The 23,482-nt window shown below is 46.3% G+C and overlaps 1 protein-coding gene and 1 pseudogene across 3 annotated transcripts in view; both read left to right on the top strand.

The window, feature by feature from the left end:
* Positions 1–23,482, top strand: part of TP53I11 (tumor protein p53 inducible protein 11) — a 152,888-nt gene that overhangs the window by 88,355 nt on the left and 41,051 nt on the right. For all 3 annotated transcript variants that reach the window (XM_068260122.1, XM_068260124.1, XM_068260123.1), the window contains 2 exons: positions 10,721–10,779; positions 22,676–22,724. In XM_068260122.1, the coding sequence (XP_068116223.1) occupies positions 10,721–10,779; positions 22,676–22,724 (108 nt within the window). The remainder of the gene's footprint in view (positions 1–10,720; positions 10,780–22,675; positions 22,725–23,482) is intronic.
* Positions 13,981–14,098, top strand: LOC137539270 (5S ribosomal RNA; annotated as a pseudogene).

The raw sequence follows: 23,482 nt of genomic DNA, 5'->3' as shown, positions 1-23,482 counted from the left end.
ATGTATGTTGCGCTGTGTTTGGCTGCACGTGTCGCTGTGTTTGCTGTAATGTATGTTGCGCTGTGTTTGGTGTATTTTTGTTCTGTGTTTGGCTGCACGTGTCGCTGTGTTTGCTGTAATGTATGTTGCGCTGTGTTTGGCGTATTTTTGTTCTGTGTTTGGCTGTACGCGTCGCTGTGTTTGCTGTAATGTATGTTGCGCTGTTTGGCGCATTTTTGTTCTGTGTTTGGCTGTACGTGTCGCTGTGTTTGCTGTAATGTATGTTGCGCTGTGTTTGGCATATTTTTGTTCTGTGTTTGGCTGCACGTGTCGCTGTGTTTGCTGTAATGTATGTTGCGCTGTGTTTGGCGTATTTTTGTTCTGTGTTTGGCTGTACGCGTCGCTGTGTTTGCTGTAATGTATGTTGCGCTGTGTTTGGTGTATTTTTGTTCTGTGTTTGGCTGCACGTGTCGCTGTGTTTGCTGTAATGTATGTTGCGCTGTGTTTGGCATATTTTTGTTCTGTGTTTGGCTGTACGCGTCGCTGTGTTTGCTGTAATGTATGTTGCGCTGTGTTTGCTGTAATGTATGTTGCGCTGTATTTGGCGTATTTTTGTTCTGTGTTTGGCTGCACGTGTCGCTGTGTTTGCTGTAATGTATGTTGCGCTGTGTTTGGCATATTTTTGTTCTGTGTTTGGCTGTACGTGTCGCTGTGTTTGCTGTAATGTATGTTGTGCTGTGTTTGGCTGCACGTGTCGCTGTGTTTGCTGTAATGTATGTTGTGCTGTGTTTGGCGTATTTTTGTTCTGTGTTTGGCTGCACGTGTCGCTGTGTTTGCTGTAATGTATGTTGCGCTGTGTTTGGCGTATTTTTGTTCTGTGTTTGGCTGTACGTGTCGCTGTGTTTGCTGTAATGTATGTTGCGCTGTGTTTGGCGTATTTTTGTTCTGTGTTTGGCTGCACGTGTCGCTGTGTTTGCTGTAATGTATGTTGCGCTGTGTTTAGCGTATTTTTGTTCTGTGTTTGGCTGTATGCGTCGCTGTGTTTGCTGTAATGTATGTTGCGCTGTGTTTGGCGTATTTTTGTTCTGTGTTTGGCTGTAAGTGTCGCTGTGTTTGCTGTAATGTATGTTGTGCTGTGTTTGGCTGTACGTGTCGCTGTGTTTGCTGTAATGTATGTTGCGCTGTATTTGGCGTATTTTTGTTCTGTGTTTGGCTGTACGCGTCGCTGTGTTTGCTGTAATGTATGTTGCGCTGTGTTTGGCGTATTTTTGTTCTGTGTTTGGCTGTATGTGTCGCTGTGTTTGCTGTAATGTATGTTGTGCTGTGTTTGGCGTATTTTTGTTCTGTGTTTGGCTGTACGTGTCGCTGTGTTTGCTGTAATGTATGTTGTGCTGTGTTTGGTGTATTTTTGTTCTGTGTTTGGCTGTACGCGTCGCTGTGTTTGCTGTAATGTATGTTGTGCTGTGTTTGGTGTATTTTTGTTCTGTGTTTGGCTGTATGCGTCGCTATGTTTGCTGTAATGTATGTTGCGCTGTGTTTGGCGTATTTTTGTTCTGTGTTTGGCTGTACGTGTCGCTGTGTTTGCTGTAATGTATGTTGCGCTGTGTTTGCTGTAATGTATGTTGCGCTGTGTTTGGCGTATTTTTGTTCTGTGTTTGGCTGTACGCGTCGCTGTGTTTGCTGTAATGTATGTTGCGCTGTGTTTGCTGTAATGTATGTTGCGCTGTGTTTGCTGTAATGTATGTTGTGCTGTGTTTGGTGTATTTTTGTTCTGTGTTTGGCTGTACGTGTCGCTGTGTTTGCTGTAATGTATGTTGCGCTGTGTTTGCTGTAATGTATGTTGTGCTGTGTTTGGTGTATTTTTGTTCTGTGTTTGGCTGTACGCGTCGCTCTGTTTGCTGTAATGTATGTTGTGCTGTGTTTGGTGTATTTTTGTTCTGTGTTTGGCTGTACGTGTCGCTGTGTTTGCTGTAATGTATGTTGCGCTGTGTTTGCTGTAATGTATGTTGTGCTGTGTTTGGTGTATTTTTGTTCTGTGTTTGGCTGTACGTGTCGCTGTGTTTGCTGTAATGTATGTTGCGCTGTGTTTGGCGTATTTTTGTTCTGTGTTTGGCTGTACGCGTCGCTGTGTTTGCTGTAATGTATGTTGCGCTGTGTTTGGCGTATTTTTGTTCTGTGTTTGGCTGTACGTGTCGCTGTGTTTGCTGTAATGTATGTTGCGCTGTGTTTGGCGTATTTTTGTTCTGTGTTTGGCTGTACGCGTCGCTGTGTTTGCTGTAATGTATGTTGCGCTGTTTGCTGTAATGTATGTTGTGCTGTGTTTGGTGTATTTTTGTTCTGTGTTTGGCTGTACGTGTCGCTGTGTTTGCTGTAATGTATGTTGCGCTGTGTTTGGCGTATTTTTGTTCTGTGTTTGGCTGTACGTGTCGCTGTGTTTGCTGTAATGTATGTTGCGCTGTGTTTGCTGTAATGTATGTTGTGCTGTGTTTGGTGTATTTTTGTTCTGTGTTTGGCTGTACGTGTCGCTGTGTTTGCTGTAATGTATGTTGTGCTGTGTTTGGTGTATTTTTGTTCTGTGTTTGGCTGTACGTGTCGCTGTGTTTGCTGTAATGTATGTTGCGCTGTGTTTGGCGTATTTTTGTTCTGTGTTTGGCTGTACGCGTCGCTGTGTTTGCTGTAATGTATGTTGCGCTGTGTTTGCTGTAATGTATGTTGTGCTGTGTTTGGTGTATTTTTGTTCTGTGTTTGGCTGTACGTGTCGCTGTGTTTGCTGTAATGTATGTTGCGCTGTGTTTGGCGTATTTTTGTTCTGTGTTTGGCTGTACGTGTCGCTGTGTTTGCTGTAATGTATGTTGCGCTGTGTTTGCTGTAATGTATGTTGTGCTGTGTTTGGTGTATTTTTGTTCTGTGTTTGGCTGTACGTGTCGCTGTGTTTGCTGTAATGTATGTTGTGCTGTGTTTGGTGTATTTTTGTTCTGTGTTTGGCTGTACGTGTCGCTGTGTTTGCTGTAATGTATGTTGCGCTGTGTTTGGCGTATTTTTGTTCTGTGTTTGGCTGTACGCGTCGCTGTGTTTGCTGTAATGTATGTTGCGCTGTGTTTGGCTGCACGTGTCGCTGTGTTTGCTGTAATGTATGTTGCGCTGTGTTTGGTGTATTTTTGTTCTGTGTTTGGCTGCACGTGTCGCTGTGTTTGCTGTAATGTATGTTGCGCTGTGTTTGGCGTATTTTTGTTCTGTGTTTGGCTGTACGCGTCGCTGTGTTTGCTGTAATGTATGTTGCGCTGTTTGGCGCATTTTTGTTCTGTGTTTGGCTGTACGCGTCGCTGTGTTTGCTGTAATGTATGTTGCACTGTGTTTGGCGTATTTTTGTTCTGTGTTTGGCTGCACGTGTCGCTGTGTTTGCTGTAATGTATGTTGCACTGTGTTTGGCGTATTTTTGTTCTGTGTTTGGCTGCACACGTCGCTGTGTTTGCTGTAATGTATGTTGCGCTGTGTTTGCTGTAATGTATGTTGCGCTGTGTTTGGCATATTTTTGTTCTGTGTTTGGCTGCACGTGTCGCTGTGTTTGCTGTAATGTATGTTGCACTGTGTTTGGCGTATTTTTGTTCTGTGTTTGGCTGTACGTGTCGCTGTGTTTGCTGTAATGTATGTTGCGCTGTGTTTGCTGTAATGTATGTTGCGCTGTGTTTGGCATATTTTTGTTCTGTGTTTGGCTGCACGTGTCGCTGTGTTTGCTGTAATGTATGTTGCGCTGTGTTTGGCGTATTTTTGTTCTGTGTTTGGCTGCACGTGTCGCTGTGTTTGCTGTAATGTATGTTGCGCTGTGTTTGGCGTATTTTTGTTCTGTGTTTGGCTGTACGCGTCGCTGTGTTTGCTGTAATGTATGTTGCGCTGTGTTTGGCATATTTTTGTTCTGTGTTTGGCTGCACGTGTCGCTGTGTTTGCTGTAATGTATGTTGCGCTGTGTTTGGCGTATTTTTGTTCTGTGTTTGGCTGTACGCGTCGCTGTGTTTGCTGTAATGTATGTTGCGCTGTGTTTGGCATATTTTTGTTCTGTGTTTGGCTGCACGTGTCGCTGTGTTTGCTGTAATGTATGTTGCGCTGTGTTTGGCATATTTTTGTTCTGTGTTTGGCTGCACGTGTCGCTGTGTTTGCTGTAATGTATGTTGCGCTGTGTTTGGCGTATTTTTGTTCTGTGTTTGGCTGTACGCGTCGCTGTGTTTGCTGTAATGTATGTTGCGCTGTGTTTGGCATATTTTTGTTCTGTGTTTGGCTGCACGTGTCGCTGTGTTTGCTGTAATGTATGTTGCGCTGTATTTGGCGTATTTTTGTTCTGTGTTTGGCTGTACGTGTCGCTGTGTTTGCTGTAATGTATGTTGCGCTGTGTTTGCTGTAATGTATGTTGTGCTGTGTTTGGTGTATTTTTGTTCTGTGTTTGGCTGTACGCGTCGCTGTGTTTGCTGTAATGTATGTTGCGCTGTGTTTGGCATATTTTTGTTCTGTGTTTGGCTGTACGTGTCGCTGTGTTTGCTGTAATGTATGTTGCGCTGTGTGTGGCGTATTTTTGTTCTGTGTTTGGCTGTACGTGTCGCTGTGTTTGCTGTAATGTATGTTGCGCTGTGTTTGGCATATTTTTGTTCTGTGTTTGGCTGCACGTGTCGCTGTGTTTGCTGTAATGTATGTTGCGCTGTGTTTGGCGTATTTTTGTTCTGTGTTTGGCTGTACGTGTCGCTGTGTTTGCTGTAATGTATGTTGCGCTGTGTTTGGCGTATTTTTGTTCTGTGTTTGGCTGTACGTGTCGCTGTGTTTGCTGTAATGTATGTTGTGCTGTGTTTGGTGTATTTTTGTTCTGTGTTTGGCTGCACGTGTCGCTGTGTTTGCTGTAATGTATGTTGCGCTGTGTTTGGCATATTTTTGTTCTGTGTTTGGCTGCACGTGTCGCTGTGTTTGCTGTAATGTATGTTGCTCTGTGTTTGGCATATTTTTGTTCTGTGTTTGGCTGTACGTGTCGCTGTGTTTGCTGTAATGTATGTTGCTCTGTGTTTGGTGTATTTTTGTTCTGTGTTTGGCTGTACGTGTCGCTGTGTTTGCTGTAATGTATGTTGTGCTGTGTTTGGTGTATTTTTGTTCTGTGTTTGGCTGCACGTGTCGCTGTGTTTGCTGTAATGTATGTTGCGCTGTGTTTGGCGTATTTTTGTTCTGTGTTTGGCTGCACGTGTCGCTGTGTTTGCTGTAATGTATGTTGCGCTGTGTTTGGCGTATTTTTGTTCTGTGTTTGGCTGTACGTGTCGCTGTGTTTGCTGTAATGTATGTTGCGCTGTGTTTGGCGTATTTTTGTTCTGTGTTTGGCTGTAAGTGTCGCTGTGTTTGCTGTAATGTATGTTGCGCTGTATTTGGCGTATTTTTGTTCTGTGTTTGGCTGTACGCGTCGCTGTGTTTGCTGTAATGTATGTTGTGCTGTGTTTGGTGTATTTTTGTTCTGTGTTTGGCTGTACGCGTCGCTGTGTTTGCTGTAATGTATGTTGCGCTGTGTTTGGCATATTTTTGTTCTGTGTTTGGCTGTACGTGTCGCTGTGTTTGCTGTAATGTATGTTGCGCTGTGTTTGGTGTATTTTTGTTCTGTGTTTGGCTGTACGCGTCGCTGTGTTTGCTGTAATGTATGTTGCGCTGTGTTTGCTGTAATGTATGTTGTGCTGTATTTGGCGTATTTTTGTTCTGTGTTTGGCTGTACGCGTCGCTGTGTTTGCTGTAATGTATGTTGTGCTGTGTTTGGCGTATTTTTGTTCTGTGTTTGGCTGTACGTGTCGCTGTGTTTGCTGTAATGTATGTTGCGCTGTGTTTGGCGTATTTTTGTTCTGTGTTTGGCTGTACGTGTCGCTGTGTTTGCTGTAATGTATGTTGTGCTGTGTTTGGTGTATTTTTGTTCTGTGTTTGGCTGCACACGTCGCTGTGTTTGCTGTAATGTATGTTGCGCTGTGTTTGGTGTATTTTTGTTCTGTGTTTGGCTGTACGCGTCGCTGTGTTTGCTGTAATGTATGTTGCGCTGTGTTTGCTGTAATGTATGTTGCGCTGTGTTTGGCTGCACGTGTCGCTGTGTTTGCTGTAATGTATGTTGCGCTGTGTTTGGTGTATTTTTGTTCTGTGTTTGGCTGCACGTGTCGCTGTGTTTGCTGTAATGTATGTTGCGCTGTGTTTGGCGTATTTTTGTTCTGTGTTTGGCTGTACGCGTCGCTGTGTTTGCTGTAATGTATGTTGCGCTGTTTGGCGCATTTTTGTTCTGTGTTTGGCTGTACGTGTCGCTGTGTTTGCTGTAATGTATGTTGCGCTGTGTTTGGCATATTTTTGTTCTGTGTTTGGCTGCACGTGTCGCTGTGTTTGCTGTAATGTATGTTGCGCTGTGTTTGGCGTATTTTTGTTCTGTGTTTGGCTGTACGCGTCGCTGTGTTTGCTGTAATGTATGTTGCGCTGTGTTTGGTGTATTTTTGTTCTGTGTTTGGCTGCACGTGTCGCTGTGTTTGCTGTAATGTATGTTGCGCTGTGTTTGGCATATTTTTGTTCTGTGTTTGGCTGTACGCGTCGCTGTGTTTGCTGTAATGTATGTTGCGCTGTGTTTGCTGTAATGTATGTTGCGCTGTGTTTGGCGTATTTTTGTTCTGTGTTTGGCTGCACGTGTCGCTGTGTTTGCTGTAATGTATGTTGTGCTGTGTTTGGCATATTTTTGTTCTGTGTTTGGCTGTACGTGTCGCTGTGTTTGCTGTAATGTATGTTGTGCTGTGTTTGGCTGCACGTGTCGCTGTGTTTGCTGTAATGTATGTTGTGCTGTGTTTGGCGTATTTTTGTTCTGTGTTTGGCTGCACGTGTCGCTGTGTTTGCTGTAATGTATGTTGCGCTGTGTTTGGCGTATTTTTGTTCTGTGTTTGGCTGTACGTGTCGCTGTGTTTGCTGTAATGTATGTTGCGCTGTGTTTGGCGTATTTTTGTTCTGTGTTTGGCTGCACGTGTCGCTGTGTTTGCTGTAATGTATGTTGCGCTGTGTTTAGCGTATTTTTGTTCTGTGTTTGGCTGTATGCGTCGCTGTGTTTGCTGTAATGTATGTTGCGCTGTGTTTGGCGTATTTTTGTTCTGTGTTTGGCTGTAAGTGTCGCTGTGTTTGCTGTAATGTATGTTGTGCTGTGTTTGGCTGTACGTGTCGCTGTGTTTGCTGTAATGTATGTTGCGCTGTATTTGGCGTATTTTTGTTCTGTGTTTGGCTGTACGCGTCGCTGTGTTTGCTGTAATGTATGTTGCGCTGTGTTTGGCGTATTTTTGTTCTGTGTTTGGCTGTATGTGTCGCTGTGTTTGCTGTAATGTATGTTGTGCTGTGTTTGGCGTATTTTTGTTCTGTGTTTGGCTGTACGTGTCGCTGTGTTTGCTGTAATGTATGTTGTGCTGTGTTTGGTGTATTTTTGTTCTGTGTTTGGCTGTACGTGTCGCTGTGTTTGCTGTAATGTATGTTGCGCTGTGTTTGGCGTATTTTTGTTCTGTGTTTGGCTGTACGCGTCGCTGTGTTTGCTGTAATGTATGTTGTGCTGTATTTGGCGTATTTTTGTTCTGTGTTTGGCTGTACGCGTCGCTGTGTTTGCTGTAATGTATGTTGTGCTGTATTTGGCGTATTTTTGTTCTGTGTTTGGCTGTACGCGTCGCTGTGTTTGCTGTAATGTATGTTGCGCTGTGTTTGGTGTATTTTTGTTCTGTGTTTGGCTGCACGCGTCGCTGTGTTTGCTGTAATGTATGTTGTGCTGTGTTTGGTGTATTTTTGTTCTGTGTTTGGCTGTACGCGTCGCTGTGTTTGCTGTAATGTATGTTGTGCTGTGTTTGGTGTATTTTTGTTCTGTGTTTGGCTGTACGTGTCGCTGTGTTTGCTGTAATGTATGTTGCGCTGTATTTGGCGTATTTTTGTTCTGTGTTTGGCTGTACGTGTCGCTGTGTTTGCTGTAATGTATGTTGCGCTGTGTTTGGCGTATTTTTGTTCTGTGTTTGGCTGTACGTGTCGCTATGTTTGCTGTAATGTATGTTGCGCTGTGTTTGGCGTATCTTTGTTCTGTGTTTGGCTGTACGTGTCGCTGTGTTTGCTGTAATGTATGTTGCGCTGTATTTGGCATATTTTTGTTCTGTGTTTGGCTGCACGTGTCGCTGTGTTTGCTGTAATGTATGTTGCGCTGTGTTTGGCATATTTTTGTTCTGTGTTTGGCTGTACGCGTCGCTGTGTTTGCTGTAATGTATGTTGCGCTGTGTTTGGCGTATCTTTGTTCTGTGTTTGGCTGTATGCGTCGCTATGTTTGCTGTAATGTATGTTGCGCTGTGTTTGGTGTATTTTTGTTCTGTGTTTGGCTGTACGCGTCGCTGTGTTTGCTGTAATGTATGTTGCGCTGTGTTTGGTGTATTTTTGTTCTGTGTTTGGCTGTACGCGTCGCTGTGTTTGCTGTAATGTATGTTGCGCTGTATTTGGCGTATTTTTGTTCTGTGTTTGGCTGCACGTGTCGCTGTGTTTGCTGTAATGTATGTTGCGCTGTATTTGGCGTATTTTTGTTCTGTGTTTGGCTGCACGTGTCGCTGTGTTTGCTGTAATGTATGTTGCGCTGTGTTTGGCGTATTTTTGTTCTGTGTTTGGCTGTACGTGTCGCTGTGTTTGCTGTAATGTATGTTGCGCTGTGTTTGCTGTAATGTATGTTGCGCTGTGTTTGGCGTATTTTTGTTCTGTGTTTGGCTGTACGTGTCGCTGTGTTTGCTGTAATGTATGTTGCGCTGTATTTGGCGTATTTTTGTTCTGTGTTTGGCTGCACGTGTCGCTGTGTTTGCTGTAATGTATGTTGCGCTGTGTTTGGTGTATTTTTGTTCTGTGTTTGGCTGCACGTGTCGCTGTGTTTGCTGTAATGTATGTTGCGCTGTGTTTGGCTGCACACGTCGCTGTGTTTGCTGTAATGTATGTTGCGCTGTGTTTGGCGTATTTTTGTTCTGTGTTTGGCTGTACGCGTCGCTGTGTTTGCTGTAATGTATGTTGCCCTGTATTTGGCGTATTTTTGTTCTGTGTTTGGCTGTACGCGTCGCTGTGTTTGCTGTAATGTATGTTGCGTTGTATTTGGCGTGTTTTTGTTCCATGTTGTGCTGTACTTTGCATCGTTTGACATGTTTTGTTGCCTTTTGCTGTGTTTGGTGTATTTTTGTTTACTGTTCAGGAGTCCCGCTTTCCCCTGTACAGAGATCTCTGTGCTGCTTGCGTTGTTTTGCCTTCTGCCAGCCTCCCCTCTGCGGGATGTGTTTTCCGGTCTGATAGCGCTCCCCGGTGACGCCTCCTGTAATCTGGAGGTTTTTACTTTGGGTCTCGTCAGACTTTGTCAGAAGCGATCCTGTCACTGGCGGCCGTGAGGCTTCCGTGCGGCTCCGTTCCCTCGCAGCCGCGCTCCCGGGAGGCCAGGCGTGTAATTCCATCATTAAGAATTCATTCTGCTCGCGCCTCCGATGCCTCGCTCCTCCATAATAAACAGGCGTTCTGGCGGGAGCGCGGCAGCGATGGACTCACTGCGAAGCCTTTTCAATAATTACAGAGCTCTTAGCAGGAGAGGACTCGAGGCGACTTTAAAGAGGAACTGTAGTGAAAATAACATAATGAATAAAATTTACTTTCTGAAATGTATCACCGGCAGGGACATCTTTAGTTCTGCCAGGTGATCTGTACGGATGGTTCGTTACTGAGAGATATATGCACAGAGGGAGATATTGCTTCATTGGCAGTTTGAAAAAAGCCGGAATTTCCCACAATGCAATGAGGTTCACCGACAGCAAACTGTCAGGACCATGGTCATGACATCACACTGTGGGAGGGGTTTCACCACAATATCAGCCATACAGAACACCCCCTAGCTGTTGCACTGTGCACCTAGGAAGCAACAACACAATCTAACTGGTGCACTACAAGTAGCAGTGCACATAGGAAGCAGCTACACAGCACAAGATTACAATACAGCCTCTCTAACACTGTTGTCCCTGTATCAGCAGCAGCAGCTCCTCTGCCTACACTCAGGCCTAGTGCACACCAGAGCGGTTCTGCTGCGGTTTGCGATCCGCTTGCGGGTGCGGATCTGCTAGGGTAATGTATTTCAATGGGCTGGTGCACACCAGAGCGGGAGGCGTTTTGCAGAAACGCATACTCCCGGGCTGCTGCAGATTTTGGATTGCGGATGCATTTCTGCCTCAATGTTAAGCATAGGAAAAACGCAAACCGCTCTGAAAAACGGCACTTCAGAGCGGTTTTGCAGGCGGTTTTTGTTACATTCGCTGTTCAGTAACAGCTTTACTGTAAAAATACATGAAATCTACTACACCAAAACCACTTCACAAAACCGCAAAAAGCTAGCTGAAACGCTACAGAAAAAGAAGAAAAAGCGTTTCAAAATCTGCTAGCATTTTGCGGATCTGCTAGCGGTTTTTGGTGTGCACCAGGCCTGACAAAGTGAAAATGGCTGACAGGATTGTGCCTTTTTATTGGGGGGAGTGGTCTGGGTGGTCTTCAGGTCGGATTGGCCATCCTGTCCCACCTCACTTCAGGGTGAAGGGTCAAAGAATAGCCTTATGGGAAAGTAGTGTTTGCCGCTAAGTCGAGCTGGCGAATGGCGACTTTTCGCAGGGGACTGTTCTGCCATAACTACTTCTGTGATTTCTTGTATTTGACTTTTATTAAATCATTTTATTTTCTTTGTTTGCAGATCAGTCAAGTTTTGGGGAACGAGATCAAATTTGCAGTACGGGAACCTTTAGGTCTAAGGTGGGTCCTTCTGTCGATCTTATACGAAACGCCTTCGTCAGAGGGTGAGTGCTTCTGACATGTGGATGGCTGGTAGGGGGTGCAGGCACAATTCAACTCAGATGTGGATGGTGCTCTCACTGGAAGTTCAACATGGCACCTCTCAGCAGAAAACTCTGAGGATCTTCATATAAAAATAGGATAGTTGCTCTACATAAAGAAGGCCAAGCCCTAGGCTATACAGTAAGAAGATTGCCAACACCCTGAAACTGAGCTACAGTATGGTGGCCAGGACCACACAGCGGTGTAACAGGACAGGTACCATTCAGAACAGGCCTCGTCATGGTTGACCAAAGAGGTTGAGTGCTCCGTGTCATATCCAGAGGTTGTCTTTTGGAAATAGACATATGACTGCTAGCACCATTTCTGCTGAGGTTGAAGGTGTGTGGGGGTCAGCCTGTCAGTGCTCAGACCATGCACTGCATCAAACTGGTCTGCAGTACAAAGACAGGTGTGTCTAGTTCTTAGGTCAAGCATGGTGGTGGGAGTGTCATGGTTTGGGGCTGCATGAGTGCTGCCGACACTGGGGAGGTACAGTTCATGGAGGAAGCCATGAATGCCGAGATGTACTGCGACATACTGAAGCAAAGCATGATCCCCTCCCTTCGGAAACTGGGCTGCAGGGCAATATTCCAACATAATAATGGCCCAAACACTTCTCCAAGACAAAGGGAAACGAGTCACCCAGAGAGTATAAAATGCGTTCAAAACAAATAAAATGGAAAAAAAAAAGTGAGGTGGCTTACCTCAATGAAGACAAATTCACGTATTAATAGAATTGTATTGCACTGGCAACGCGTTTCGTGGGTGCATACCCACTTCCTCAGGCCAAATAGCAGTGCCCAATAGTGCTTGTAGCCACAAATAAGGCGCCTCATACAATAAAATTCTATTAATACGTGAATTTGTCTTCATTGAGGTAAGCCACCTCACTTTTTTTTCATTTTATTTGTTTTGAACGCATTTTATCTTCTCTGGGTGCCTCTTTCTCCTGTGAGTTCACCCTCCTTTTGGAGGGAGGTCATCCCTCTTTGACCAGTTTAGGTAGTTTGAGGTTTGCTTTTTATCAAGAGTGCGACCATCTCCAGCTCTGTCTGGTCACCCGAGTGGAGTCGGGGTTATACATCTCCACCTGCTTCTAGTGCTTTGCTGCCCTTCTGCATCCCACCTGTTAGTATAAGCTATCCGCATATTTTACATGCTTCTGGTACTGTGACATACTGCACCATTTGGGCTCCTGTTGTCTCTGTGTTTTCTTTCTGCAGGGTGCAATTTTTATTATCCCTACTTTTTTTCCATTAACCTCCAGGACAGGTCCACCACGAGAACGACAGGCTCCTCCCAGGAACAGGAAACGTCCAGATAGAGTACTCTATAAATCTTTGTCCAACCCCTTGATCCTCAGTTGACGTTTCCTGTTCCAGGGAACAAGGAGTGCTCTGGTCGCTCGCCGGTCCGTCAGACCAGGTGTGTTTGGGACCCGGTTGGCGGCGGATGGTGGACCTGCCTAGAGAGGTGTTGGGGTCTGGTGGGGAGAAAGCGAGAGTTACCTTCTCCCATGGCTGTCCTGGCTGCCCGAGTTGCGGTGGATCCGGAGGACACGCGCGGCGTCCATGATTCCCCTGGAGCGGAGGCTAATGGCGCGCCGGAGGTGACGTGGATAGTCATGCGGGCCTCCAGAGGGTAGGCAGCTGATTGCCCTCAATGGCGTTGTACGCGTGACGTACTTCCGCCCTTACGCGGCGTCACTTCCGGTCGCGTGGGGGAAGAGACGCCGGAAGCCTGCATGGTTCGGCAGTTCGTGTGCTGAACGGAGCGGGATGGACGCTAAGCAGGAGCCAGGAAAGGTAAGCGTGGCGGAGGCTTGGTGACCTATATGGTATGAGCTGTACGCCCTATGCCGCGTCTGTACTGAGGTCTGTTATTAAAGTGAGACTATGCAGTATAACATAACAGCCTGCTTAGCGTCTGATCTGAGGTCTGTATAACTATGCATGGAATAGAATGCTGGTACAGATTATTCGGGGAGATATACGGAGATGTGTGTATATATATATGTTTGGATATTAAGACCTCATAGATATATGTGTAAACCATTAGGGTAGGGGCAACATAACAGTTATATGATTGGCCTTTATGATATATTCCCTTGACTACTATATGCAAAGAAAGTATATATATTATAGATTTCAGATGGATTATATGTGTAGGATATCTCTATACATGTTCCTTCTTTTCCTGGTCTCAGGGTTGCTATCACTCTTGATATTTGTGCACCAGGGTGTGTTTTCCCTTTTTGTTTGAGAAAGAGGGATGACATTATTTTTGTTGTTTGTTATTATAGGGCCCGGAGTCTACTGAGCCGACAAGGCCAAGAAGGCGGTGCCCGCTCTGTGATGCAAAAATGGCCCATAATTATAATAAGTAGTTTTGCCAACCTTGTTTAGTAAAACTAATACAGGAACAATCAGGGGGTTTAAAGGAGAATTAATGTCAGCTGTTAAAAGAGAAATGGCTGACACAATTAAATCATTAAGAGAAGTATTGCCTCTGCTATCCCCCCCCAGCAACAGAGGCAGTAATTACAGGTACGAGTACATCCATGCCGACCGTGGAGATACCAAATGCTGAGTCTCAGCTTATTAAACATAAAAATAAAAAGATGTTAAGACTTGGGATAGATGTCCCAAGCTTGATGCAGCATTCTCACAGGTTAATAAAGACAACAGATTAGCCTTTGAGGATCTGGGGTATCTGAAAGATCCACAAGATAAGGAAGTAGAATTGCCTTAAAAAGGCCTGGACAGCAGCAGGTGCAAATTTTAGACCCAGCAGCAGCTACAACATGTGTAGCAAGAGTTATATCTCTATGGTAGGCAGTGGCTGCATGGTGTAATGGATAAGGGTGCTGCCTCTGACAAAGGAGACCAGAGTTCGGATCTCAGCTCTGTCTGTTCAGTAGGCCAGCACCTATTCAGTAGGAGACCTTAGGCAAGTCTTCCTAACACTGCTACTGCCTATGGAGCGCGTCCTAGTGGCTGCAGCTCTGGTCCTTTGAGTAATTAAAAAGGTAGTGTGGTTCATGGTCTAGAGGTTAAGACAGTTACCTACTAGCTACTACACACTGCATACTGGGTTCAGATCCCAGCTATGGTATATAAGGCCTGCGGCCACACTAAGCCGAAAGCGCCGCTCTCGTCAGATCGTGGAGGCTAAGCGGCTTCAGGCCTGGTTAGTAGCTGCATGGGAGACCGGCTGTGAACCCCAGGTGCTGCAGGTGAGGAGCTTCTAAGCAGGAGATTTTAGAATCATTAGAAGTAGTTTCCAAGGCCACAGACTATATAATTGACGCAGCAGCCGAGAACATCAAGGTAAACGCAAAAACCTCGGCATTGATTAACACAGCAAGGTGCAGGAGGCTTTACTCCTTGAATCCAAATGAGGGAATATTCGACAAGGGTTATGCGTTTCCACCAATCCAACTGATTCCACGGATTTTACAAATCTAAACCCGTCAGCCTGGCTTCTGAGAAGTCCCCTCTAAAGGATAAAGGGAGTTTAAGAGAGGGTCATCAGTACCTTGTTAGACTGTAGGAAGAAGGGACAAGGAAAATATACTTAGGATATTGGAAAGCCTTCAATATGTGGCAGGAAGAGTCAGGGTTCAAGGGTGAATAAGTACCGACTGTTTTAGGGTTTCTACAGGATGGTGTAGCAAAGAATATGTCATTAAGTACCTTAAAGGTACAGGTAGTGGGAATATCTACCTTTCGGGGGTAGGGTTAACAAAGGACCCCCTTATCATCCAATATTTTAGATCAATAGAAAGGAAACCTATGGTAAATAGGAAAGTTGGGATGTATCCTTAGTTTTGAAGGTATTGAAAATAGAGCCCATTGAACCCATATCATGAATTCCCTTCAGACTCCTAACAATGAAGATTGTATTTCTCATAGCTATTACCTCGGCTAGACGGGTGAATAAGTTAGAGGCCCTATGTTGCGACGAACCTTTTTGTATAATATTTAAGGATCTATTACCGTTATTTGAAGAAGAGCCGGGGTTAGATATCAGAAGATGTCTTATATGCTACTTAGAGAGGGTAGCGGAGTTTAGGAGTTCTAGAGCCTTGCTAGTCAACACTTCAGGTGCTACAAGAGGCGGAAAGATGTCAAAAGGATCTATAGCTAAATGGGTAAAACTATGCATAGAGAAAGCCTATAGGATTACAGGAAATACTGTGTTAAATACAGTTAGAGCCCATTCAGCCAGAGCAGCAGCCACTTCATGGGCTTACAGAGCGGGTGCTACGCTGAAGAAATCTGCAGAGCGGCTACATGTTTAAGTCTAAGCACCTTCTCTAGACACTACAGAATGAACCTGATGTCTGCAAGGCAGCAATCATTTAGAAGGAAAATCCTGCAGGCAGTCAGCCCACCCAAAATTGGTAAGATTCTTGCTCATCTTCTCGTGGTGGACCTGTCCTGGAGGTTAATGGAAAAACCAATGTTAGTTACCTGGTAACATCCTTTTTAGTAACCTCCAGGACAGGTCCGTAACCCACCCGAGTAAAGGATTTATATGTGTATATAAGTACAAGAAAAGTATATGTATATGCAGTATGAATATTAAAACCCCTTTGTTTTTAGGAACAGTACTTGGAATTGACTGAGGATCAAGGGGTTGGACAAAGATTTATAGAGTACTCTATCTGGACGTTTCCTGTTCCTGGGAGGAGCCTGTCGTTCTCGTGGTGGACCTGTCCTGGAGGTTACTAAAAAGGATGTTACCAGGTAACTAACATTGGTTTCTCCACTCCTCTAAGGCTACGTTTCCACTGTAGCGTTACATTTTCGCCTGCAAAAAATCGTATAAGATTTTTCTGATTGGTGAAAATTCGCATGTAAATTTGTATGCGTTTTTATGCTAATTTTCGTACGCGAAAATTCGCATTAGTTACACATGCATAATCTGCCTAGTAACAGCTTAGTCATGACTGCTGACAACTTCCTGTAACCATGGATCTAATGCGAATTTTCGGGCAAGTAACGTGAAAATTCGCATTGCCTATACAAAGCATTGTACGCGAATCGTACGCGATGTCCGAAAAAATGATACAGGACCTCAGATTTTTTCACGCGTACGAGCGCGTACGAAAATTCGCATAGAGTGGAAACGGCTGCATTGACTAACATTAGTTTTAAAATCTATGCGAATTTTCTGAGCAGAAAAACTGACACAACGCGCAAGTGGAAACCTAGCCTAAGACCCCCACTGTCTTGTTAGATGGTAAAGGTGCTGGACTGGCCAAGCATGTCTCCAGACCTAAACCCTATTGTGCATCTGTGGGGCCTCCTTATATGGAAGGTGAAGGAGCGCAAGGTCTCTAACATCCACCAGCTTCATCATGGAGGAGTGGAGGAGGATTCCGGTGGCACCCGGTGACGCTCTGGTGACCTCCATGCCCGAGAGAGTTACAGCAGTGCTGGTAAATAATAGTGGGCACACAAATAGTCACACTTTGGGCATCATTTTTACTACCTTCACTCGGGGTGTGCTCACATTTGAAATCCCAAAACAAGCATACAGCGTAGGAGAGTATAATATACAGAGTGTATAGCTGAATTGACAGCTCGCCCTGCTGCCGCTGAAATACTGGGCGGCGTTAAAGTAAACCAGAGACGTCAAATTCTAAAGCTTTGATACTTACCCGGGGCGTCCTCCAGCCCTATAAGCTCATGCTAGTCCCACGCCGTCCTCCTGCGGTCTGCTTTTCAGACCCGGTAACAGGTCTAGTTTGGGTATTCTGCGCATGCCCGGGAGGTCAGTGCATGCGCAGAATACCCAGGCTGGACGCGACTGAGCTGTTACCGGAGCTGATCGCGGCTGAACGGGAGGACGGCGTGGGACTCGCATGAGCTTATGGAGCTGGAGGAAGCCCCGGGTAGGTATCAAAGCTATACCGTTTGATGTCTGTGGTACACTTTAATTACTATTCCCCCTTCTAGCAACTTCAAGGGAGAAGTAATTTGGGGTACTGAAATCGCCGGTACCCTAGTTACAATGTTGCGCGGCCTTAGACATAACATTGTTTATGGTGGCGCCCAGGTCAAGCGCAGGGCAGAACACACGCGAAATGAGCTGCCTCAGTATAAAAAGGAATTAACAAATCTTCTCCTAAAGGGGTTCTGTGGGGGGGTTTTGAAGATAAAAACAAACACTTACCTGGGGCTTCTATCAGCCCCCACGCCGTCGTCCTCCGATCCGCCATTCCCCGCTGCCGGCACCGGGCAATTATTTGTCTAACAAGGCAAATAATGTGCGCTCCCGCTCTCGTCATCGGGAGCTTACTGCGCAGGCGCAGTACGAAGGTTTCTTGTACTGCACCTGCGCAGTAAGCTTCCGATGACGCGCACAGGAGTGAGCAGGCGTGAGGCTGCGCAGTCGCAGTTGGTTGGCATGCCCCGCTAGCCCGGGGCCGGCGGTGGAGAACGGCGGATCGGAGGAGGAAGGCGTGGGACATTACTGCTACATGGGGCTGATAGAAGCCCCAGGTAAGTGTCTGTTTTTATGTTCAACACCCCCACCCCACAGAACCCCTTTAATTATTTTAGGATTCTGCTTTCCCCTCCTCTCTTCTCAGCTGCAGTATTTATTTACACTGATGGTACACTGACTGCCATTTACATTCTGCCCATCAGACGCCATGCACTTGCTGGAAAGCCTGGGGTTAGTGTGAAGAATTGCTGCCCTGGTGCTCGTGTGTCGCCCAGGCTTCCTCGGGGGCTCTCTCTGCATGATGAGTGAAATGATCATTGTTTGCCTGGAGTTGAGTTAGATTCTGATGGAACAGAATGACCTCATTCGTCGGAGTCATTAGTATGCAGCGTGAAATGCAGCGCACAGAAGCCGAGGGGGGTCTGTTATGTAATATTACCTTGCGCACATTCCTCGCCCCGCTGTCTCCTTGCTTGTTTGGACAGGCAGTAATTGGGTTACATTGTTAACGTTACCCAGCAGAGAAGCCGCCGCAGAAGACCGGCTTAAACTAACTTGGCAGAAATTATTATTTCAGCAATTGCTCCCCAGAGTCCTGCTGGTTTCGTACATCAAACAGGAGGAATTTATGTCTTAGTAAATAAAATAAGACTGGAAGCCTGGAACATTGCAGACTGCACGGCGCCCCCTGCTGGGAGATGGCTGTAGTGCAACACAGCAGACTGCTTGGTGCCCCCTGCTGGGATATTGCTGTACTGCAACAGCGCAGACTGCGCGGCGCCCCCTGCTGGGAGATGGCTGTAGTGCAACACAGCAGACTGCGTGGCGCCTTCTGCTGGGATATTGCTGTACTGCAACATTGCAGACTGCGCGGCGCCCCCTGCTGGGAGATGTCTGTAGTGCAACACAGCAGACTGCGTGGTGCCCCCTGCTGGGAAATTGCTGTACTGCAACATTGCAGACTGCATGGCGCTGCCTGCTGGGAGATGGCATCATACAGGAGGAATTTGTCTTCCTAAATTTAATAAGACAGGAAGCCTGGTACATTGCAGACTGCATGGCGCCCCCTGCTGGGAGATGGCTGTACTGCAACACTGCAGACTGCATGGCACCCCCTGCTGGGAGATGGCTGTACTGCAACACTGTACAATGCACAGCACCACCTGCTGGGAGATGGCTGTACTGCAACACTGCAGACTGCACGGCGCCCCCTGCTGGGAGATGGCTGTAATGCAACACTGCACAATGCACAGCGCGACCTGCTGGGAGATGGCTGTACTGCATACTGCACAATGCACAGCGCCCCCCCTGCTGGGAGATGGCTGTACTGCATACTGCACAATGCACAGCACCGTCTGCTGGGAGATGGCTGTACTGCAACACTGCAGACTGCATGGCACCCCCTGCTGGGAGATGGCTGTACTGCAACACTGTAGATTGCATGGCTCTCCCTGCTGGGAGATGGCTGTACTGCAACACTGCAGACTGCATGGTGCCCCTGCTGGGAGATGGCTGTACTGCAACACTGCACAATGCACAGCGCCGTCTGCTGGGAGATGGCTGTAATGCAACACTGGAGACTGCATGGCACCCCCTGCTGGGAGATGGCTGTACTGCAACACTGTAGATTGCATGGCTCCCACTGCTGGGAGATGGCTGTACTGCATACTGCACAATGCACAGCGCGGCCTGCTGGGAGATGGCTGTACTGCAACACTGCAGACTGCACGGCGCCCCCTGCTGGGAGATGGCTGTAGTGCAACACTGCACAATGCACAGCGCGGCCTGCTGGGAGATGGCTGTACTGCAATACACCCTCTATCACAGTATTAGCTCTCTATTGGGCCTGTGCTTAACCACTTAAAGTGGATCCGAGGTGAACTTTTACACATTGCATAATTGTGTTCCTTTCCTATAGTTTATAGGGCATTCCTCAAGCCAAATACTTTTTTTGTTTTTGTTTTAATACTCTAATTCCCTATAAACTAAAAAAGCCTCGCCCACAGGTTTTCAGGTAACATATATAGACAAGTTACTTGTTATAGTTAGTTTTTCATCTCGCATCCGCTTTAAAGAGAACCAGAGATGAAGCACCCTCTTGTATTTTACCTTATAAATCAGTAGGAACATGACAGTAAACACCTAATCTGCTCTTTATTTCATTGTTCTCTGTTTAATCTGACTGTTATCACCTCTGATAAGAATCCCCGACTGAGCACTCAGTCTAGCTTTGCTATGGAAAGATTATAGCGGAGTCTGTCTTCTCTGGTGTCTTTTCAAGCCCAAGCCTGCCACCTACTGGCTCTGCTATAATTATTCCCTGCAAAGCCAGACTGAATGCTCAGTCCGGGATTCTTATCACAGCTGATAACAGACACTTTTAGCAGTGAGGATGAAACGGAGAGCATGGTAAGTGTTTTCTCTAATGTTCTTACTGATATATATATGGTAAAATACACAAGGGGGCTTCCTCTCTGGTTCCCTTTAAACAAACATTCCACAGAGCTGCACCTGGCAGCAGTAAAAATGTTGCTGTCTGCGATCAATTTCAAAAGCTGCGGTCTTAAACCCCCCTAGTGACCAGGTCATTTTTGACTAAATAGGCCACTGCAGCTTTAAGGCTAAGCTGCAGGGCCGCACAACTTAGCACACAAGTGAACCCCCCCCCCTTTTCTCACCACCAACAGAGCTCTCTGTTAGTGGGGTCTGATCGCTCCCCCCATGTTTATTTTTTTTTTTTATAAATATGTTTATTTTTTTTAAATAAAATTGTGCATTTGTTTTTTTTTCCTCCCTCCTCCCATCAGCCTATCACAGCGGATCGCTTCCCTGTGTCCCAGGGGGACAGCCGTGTCACATGGCTGTCCCCAGTACAGCGATGCCTTACAACCCAGCGCTGTACAGCCTAATTAGATGGCGGTTTCGCCGTCTGTCTCCAAGCGGCGATCGCCACTGGGAGACTGAAGGCGGAGCTCCGCCTTCCAAATAGAGTTGCTCTCCTGAAATGCCCATAGGAAACCATTCACGCCAATCAGCGGTCGGCAAGAGGTTAATAATCACTTCTATAGATACTTTGAATAGTAGTGATCCTTAACACACTGCTCCCCATCCCCTTCTTGCACCCCTGATACTGTGGTTGTTCTTTGGCAGGATTTGGTGCGCCGTATCAATTGTTATGTATAGAGTGCTGGGGGGGGGGGGGTAGGTGATGGGGGTTGGGCATGTAAAGTTTGCACCGGGGCCCATAGCTCCTTAGCTACGCCACTGTACAAATCATTATTATCCTTTTTTATTTTATTTTTTTCGCTTCAGGGTCTGTTTAAATTACACCTGACGTGAGGCATTTTGTGGCTGCCAGGTTTATTTCCTATTAAACAATACCAGTTACCTGGCTGCCCTACTGATCTCTGTGCCCAGTAGTGTCTAAATCACACACCTGAATGCAGCTAATCCAGTCAGATTTGGGTCAGAAACATATTATCTGCATGCTTGTTCAGGGTCTATGGCTAAAAGTATTAGACGCAGAGAATGAGCAGTTCAGCCAGGTAATCTGCATTGTTTAAAAGGAAATGTATGTCAGCCCTAATGGTATAACGGTACTGTCACACTGGCACATTACAATGTAACGTGTGCTGTTTTGCGTGATGAACAGTCTGTTCACAGTTCACACCTCATCAGTGATGCTGCAATGCAACTTATACCAGTATTACAATGCAGAGCGTTGCTAGGATCGCACACATTGGTGCGCACAGTGCGTGTCTGTAAAGATTGGTCAGTTGTTTCTTAACATTCACCACATTACAGGGCTGTTGTGAAGGGGATGCAGTTCATATGGGTGGGAGGGTATAGAGGGCAGTATAAGGGGTATACAGTGCATAGGGGGTGGGGAGGGTATAGGGGCAGTAGAAAGGGGTATACAGTCCATAGGGGTGGGAAGGATATAAGGGGTATACAGTCCAGGAGGTGGGAAGTGTATAGGGGGCAGTATAAGGGGTATACTGTCCATAGGGTGGGGAGGGGTATAGGGGGCATTATAAGGGATTATACAGTCCTGGAAGTGTGGAGGGTATAGGGGACAGTATAAGGGGTATACAGTCTATAGCGGTGGGGAGGGTATGGGGGCAGTATAAGGTTTATACTTAGGAACAGGGTAATAACCTTTTAACCCCCTTGTGGTATTATTATTTCTGGATTTTAGGGTCTACAATAGGCATGGGCAAACTTGGCCCTCCAACTGTTAAGGAACTACAAGTCCCACAATGCATTGCAGGGGTCTGACAACCACAGTCATGACTCATAAAGGCAAATGCACAGTTCGTCGCCAGGTCCCTCTGTGCAGCAGCCATACACACGCCGCACAGAGGGACAGAGATCCGGCGGAAGCTCCGTGCATGGTGTATGGGTTGCTGTCGCTAGTCTGCATACACACGCAGTACGTGTGGCGGACTAGCAACAGTTGCGGCGACAGTTGTTGCCGGCGATTGGCCACGTCAATCGCCTGGCGACAGCTCTGACTGGCGACGGTTCGTGGCGCACGCCTCATACACACGGGGGACCTGTCGCTGCAACATGCGCGTGCCACGTGTTTGTGGCGACAGTTGCGCCCTGTGTGTATGAGCCTTTTCTCACCTCCCCTGGATCCAGCATTGCAATTCTCGCTTCATCCTTCAGGTGGCACTGTAACCCCTGTAGTGAGATCGCCATCTCACCAGAGAGATGCAGGGCCTCCGGGGACAGGAAGGAGAATGGCTGCCGGCTTCTGGATCCCAGGGAAAGCGAGTTGAAACGCCCACTGCCCGACCCACTATACTCTTCACAGACCTGGTGGCTACCATGAGTCTGGCTCGGGGTTACCTCTCTGAACTGAGTTTTTCTGCTCCGAGCCTGACTCAGGGTTACCGCCAGGGAGGTTAAAGGATTTTATAGAATGCATTTACTAAAGTAAAAAGAGTGCATTACAGGTTTCATTATAGGAAAATGCTACATCCCACAAAGGAACAGAAGCTAGCCAGCGCTTAGAAATAAAATGGGAAAAAATGAGAAAAGGCTGAGGGTATAGATGGCCTCTGTTTCAGTCTCCTGGGTCACAGTCCTCCCTTGCGGTATGGATGAGCCCGACTCAATTCAGGGAAAATAGCCAAGAAAGGTATGGCCGAGTCAGGGTTCCCTTTTTTCCTGCTTTTTTTTTCCATTAAAGTTCACATTTGAGCGCAGATTTTCCCCTGCTCTGGAAACCTGCATGGGAAATCTTGTGCATGTATGTGGATGAAATGTGGGATTTGCGGTTGCAGGGATAATCGTTGTACCGTTTCTCGTATGTCTCTGATATATTTTTGTGGTTTTTTTTTTCCCTCCGCAGAGTCTGGCAGTTCCTTTCGGCGGTGATCTTCACGGGAATCGCTGTCCTGGTGAGTTAACTTTTTATAGGATCAACCGTTTCTGTATGACACGCCTGGAATCGCTTAGCGCCCTCGCTGTCTCTGGACTGTAGGGAGGATGTCTGCTAAATGAAAGTGGACACTTCGCCCACATTCCCCGTCTCTCATCTCTCTTTCATGGCGGTATAGGCTGCCATTTTCTTTTGCTAAGAAACCACGGGCTGAGTTTTAAGAGACTCTGTAACAAAATTTTGAGCCTTATTTCTTCTATATGTTCCTATAGCTGTTCTAATGTGCTCTGTCTTATTGCAGCCTTTCCTAGTTGCATAGTGGCTGTGCTATCTCTGTTATATGATCTAATCTTCTCTCCTCTGTCTGGTCTGTCGGGCTCAGGCAGTCAGGCTGGTATGTGCTGTGCTGCTTGTGATTGGAGAGAAGCCATACACACCCTCTCCAGGCCCCCTGCACACTCTGTATGACTCACACACTGAGCTACTCTCAGCCTATCAGCTGCTATGTATTTTGTTTGTAAACACTGCATAACAATGGCAATTACAAGCCAGGATTGCAGCAGGGAGTGGCAGAAACAGCACACAGGGGCCCAGGAGAACATAATGAATAGAATGGTATGCTTTTTATTGTTAGAATTTTACAGTACAGATTCTCTTTAACGGAGTGCTTAAAGTGACACTGAAGCGAAAAAAACCCTTATGATACAAGCAATTGTATGTATAGTTAATAGAACATTAGTAGAAATGTCTCATATTTTTATTTCCAGTTATAAAGTT

Source organism: Hyperolius riggenbachi, chromosome 11 (genome assembly GCF_040937935.1).
Source record: "Hyperolius riggenbachi isolate aHypRig1 chromosome 11, aHypRig1.pri, whole genome shotgun sequence".
In the NCBI taxonomy this organism is placed as follows: domain Eukaryota; kingdom Metazoa; phylum Chordata; class Amphibia; order Anura; family Hyperoliidae; genus Hyperolius; species Hyperolius riggenbachi.
Note: the sequence above shows the minus strand (reverse complement) of the source record. Positions and strands in the feature narration are given on the sequence as shown.